At 42.6% G+C, this 4,193-nt stretch overlaps 1 protein-coding gene across 1 annotated transcript; it reads right to left on the bottom strand.

Moving 5' to 3' along the window:
- Positions 1-1,191: 1,191 nt before the first annotated feature.
- On the bottom strand, positions 1,192-2,169 carry CCR75_008549 (uncharacterized protein; the record flags this gene model as incomplete). Its single annotated transcript, XM_067966601.1, has 1 exon — positions 1,192-2,169. One exon carries the CDS (start codon positions 2,167-2,169, stop codon positions 1,192-1,194), a length of 978 nt encoding a protein of 325 aa, XP_067820661.1.
- Positions 2,170-4,193: the final 2,024 nt, after the last annotated feature.

Raw genomic sequence — 4,193 nt, 5'->3', positions numbered from 1 at the left:
GGCTGTCTGCGTTCCGACTAAGGCATTAGACGCAGCCGGCGAATTAACGCGGCGCGTGCGCTTAGTGCGAGGTTGTGTGGGCGTCTTCGCAGACGACCCACCAACGTGGCCCCTTTTAGGTGGCATCTTGGGCGCCGTGTATGGAAACACGTGCGCGAGAGTGATCGAGTGAACTAGCGGCGCGTAAAGCTGCTCGCAGTTCCTCTCTCCTCTTTGTCGAATTTAAAAATGTAAATTCGTTCTTAAAGAGGGGGATGGTGTAACGGGCTAGAGTTGCCCTAATGTTACACAGTCCCCATTAAGTACATTTGGTACTTAAGGGGATGGTCAATTACTAAATAATAGTAATTAGACCCAACACTCGGGTGTGGTGCACATTTGTGACCAACCCTTGTGGATGTGATGCACATGGGTGCATTCACATTAGGAGGGATGACGCCCAGCGTCATCCATGATGACGGCTAGCGTCATCAGTTACGCGAGGTATCTATAAAGATACGCTCGCAATACATATTAAATGATATCTATAGAGATATCATTTTAATTGGTAAAAATAGGTATTTGTATTTAATTCTATTAAATATAAATCAGTCTGAAATTTACTACCTACTTGGTAAGTGCGCACGAGGAGACGGATTACCGCTCCCGTGACGTCACTTCACCAGAGTTCTTAGTGTGTTGGGTGAGGTCGCTTGCGCGCCCACCACAACTACCTCACTGCACGCAAGAGAAGCAGGTGCAAACCGCTTCCTCGCTGTGCTAGGGTGTGTGCTAAGTAGAGCGTGGCCGCATTACGACGTGCCCGCCTACAGGGTCTAATTACTTTAATTTAGTAGTTTACCATTCCCTTAAGTACACCAAGTTTACTTAACGGGGACTGTGTTACATTAGGGCAACTTTAGCCCGTTACACTTGGGCACTAGTTGCCACTTGGGTCTTACCCCTGAATCCCTTAAACTAGAATTCATTAAGCTTTAATAGTTTGTACGACTTCCTCAGTTATAAAACCCATTAGTTCCATAGATAAAAGTCTTCTTCTGACTTTAGGAGTGAGGTAGCTCCGCTACATATGAGGCCTGCCTTATTAAACATGATTTCGAAAGTTGCACGGGTACATGCTTTATCACTGTTTTAGAAGATAAAACAAAGAATGTCAGATATCTCGCACAAATCTAATTTTTATTTCTTTACTTAAAAAGCATTATTCAGTTTGTAAATTAGTTCATCTACACCTTCTTGACCATTAAAAGCTTCCTTAATTTGGACCGGGATTGGTTTATCAAACGCAAGATCTATGAAGTCCTGAAAGGCATGGTACTCGATCGAATGAATTGGCCAAGTCCCTTTAAGCTCCAAAATTTCAAGCATTGATTTAATATAATCTTGTGCCATGGCTATGGATGAGGCAACGTCTGCCTTCCAACGCTGTGATAGTTGTTCTAAAACAGTAGCAGCTAAAATGTGGCGTTGCCACGGGTACATTACGAAAAATAGCTTCTTATCGAATACCCAATCATCTAATTGATCAATCAGCCACTGTGACTGTTGCTTGACCTCGCTCACGGCCCCGTCCTCGACCTTCACATGAGTTTTACACAGAGCACGAAGTCTGAAAAAGGGTTGTCCCATCAAAATCAACCCCTTGTCCCAGTATGGAACCGCTTTGATGATCGCAGATGGAGTGTTATATTTCTCGTGCTGTTTCTTTAAGTAATCGAGCGCAATCCGTCGGCCGTTGTCCAGAAGCTCGTTTATTTCTGGTTGACTAAAAGAGCGGAGAATGCCGTCTAAAACGTGGCCATAACCCAGATTCTCAATTATTTCCATTAATGACTTGTACGCTGAATTTTCTTCGCGACCTGCAGCCTGGCCGGCGTACTTAAAATACTCACTGAAACAATTGAAAACTCGTTCCTTGGCTTTTTCAGTTGCTCCTTTCCCTAACATGGAAGAAATTCTGCCACCTTCGAAATCGACCAAACTGAGCTGTAACACGTCCCAATAACGATAGAGGGTTGATCGAGTCCTCTCAAAAAGTTCAGGGTTGACAGATTCCAAATTCTTTAAAAGCTCGGCGGCACGCCAGGGACCGATCTCGTCATTGAGAACCTTGACGACAACTTCAGACGCATCGGCTGCTGGCAATCCCGCCTTGCTGTAGCCTTCCATAACCAAATGATCAAACTTGGCGAACGTCGATACAGAAACACCGCCACTATCTTGTATCGATTTAAAAGCAGATCTTGCTTGCTCGAGATTGTTGATTTTTTTCGAGTACTTCACAATTCGTTGTAAAGCTGGTATGACTGTAGTAAAAGGATCTTTCCATAAACTTTTCGCAGATAACGTCTTCTTCGCCAGCATCGCAATATTTTCAGAGTTTGGATCCATTCTATCCTCGACGACACTGGAGACTTTCTGAATGGAATTGTCGGAGTCCTCGTCGAGACGTGAAACAAGGAGATGGGAGCCTTGCCGCAAATTATCATGAGAGTCGTCACTGGAAACTGAAGAGTCATCAAAAGCGACCAACCCCAAACAGGCGATCCAATGAGAGCTTAACAGCATCACGAGATGAAAGAGCACCACCGAAGGCTTGAGTTGGGAACTCATGAGGTGATGTCGCATGTGAGTTCTTGACACGAAATCGAAGAATGATCTTTACGGCGTCAGACTTGATTCCTTGCCAGACTGCGGATCGTTAAAGAGAGCCGGTTAGTGCGCATTTGCGATCTATTTCGGTCTCGGGAATAAAGAGTACTGATCTGATACAATACTGTTTCTATGGAAAAAAGTGGTATGATTTGATTAGCTCGTACTTTCTTGGAATTGATCGCAATTGATCTTAAGCGCATGTGACATGCCCGATTTTAAAAGCCATGTTTAATTTCGGAAATCATATGTCTTGAGCATTGGATCCCGTAGGACACATGTCTATCTATGGGCGTCAGATACCGAAGAGCTCATATCTTTGTGTATTGGACACGTCAGATACGTCACCGGCTCTTCTTCTTGTTGTATTTCAGGAAGTGGGACAGTTTTCTCGTAAGCGCGAGTTTTTCCAATGTATGACAAGAGCGACATGTCGTAGCAATGTAATTATTTCATTCGACTCACTGCTGGTTCTAGTCAGCAAGCCAACGAACAGCAACGAATGGTTTTAATTATGGCATGTGCATCATCTGGACCTCCTGATTCATCGCTGAAAAGTTTCTATGCTATGTAATGTATAAATCAGTTCTGCCGGCATAATATCTCCCCATTTAATCGTTTTTACCACTAAGGAACAGCAACGTATGGATCTGATTTTTTGGCCATGTTGTGAAGTGTTGTTGTGCTGATGACGGCATTGTCTCGTCTCTTGATGGGTTCGGCAACTGGCGTCATTTCTGGTCTAACAAATGGCTTCTGTTAAACCTTGTACTTGCTTTTGGTATTGATGAGCGATGACGTCAGGAATTCGGATTGATCCAGCACCCGCTGCTGCTATGCACATGTGTGACATTATTACCCTTCTGGACATAACCGCTAGGAACGGGCAAGACCTGAAGTGAATATTTGTAATTAAAGGGCGCAGCTTTCTGCGAACAAGATTGTAGTGATGAGCTGTTTGAAAAAAAATGCAAAAGCTCTTCAAAAGAAATATTTTTCCATTAGACATTACTTTTACACTAATTTAAAATTCAACCTTTTTTCTAAGACACATATATTTAATTTAATAATAATCAATAACAAGACTGTGTAACTTATAAAATTGAAAACGTTTATTATACGTTTTCAATATCATTACTTACTATGCTGTAACGAGTACTTGTAAGCAATATAACAACCACCGCATAGAGAACCAATATGCACATGTTCTTCATTTTTGATACTTTGGTGAGGAGATATTGGAGAGGTTTCCAGTAATTTTACGTCTCGTCACAGAGTGCGATTGTATTACTAATTGCCGATATCGTGTGTGAAAAAAGATATAGCGAGAAAGCTGTTTGAAACGACGGAACATACAGCTGGCGTTCGACTGGGTATTCGATCAAAGTCTTAACTCCGGCGACGTGAGAGCTCTTGGTCGCAGACTTGGCCTATATATACTTTTGATATTACTAAATTAAACTCAGTGGATAAAGACCGTTAATAGAAACTTAATACAGTCATTCGTCTTGGTTGCAGCCAAATCGTATAAAGTATTGAAA

Source organism: Bremia lactucae, linkage group LG12 (genome assembly GCF_004359215.1).
Source record: "Bremia lactucae strain SF5 linkage group LG12, whole genome shotgun sequence".
Taxonomy (NCBI): domain Eukaryota; phylum Oomycota; class Peronosporomycetes; order Peronosporales; family Peronosporaceae; genus Bremia; species Bremia lactucae.
This window is presented reverse-complemented; position numbering and strand designations above follow the sequence as displayed.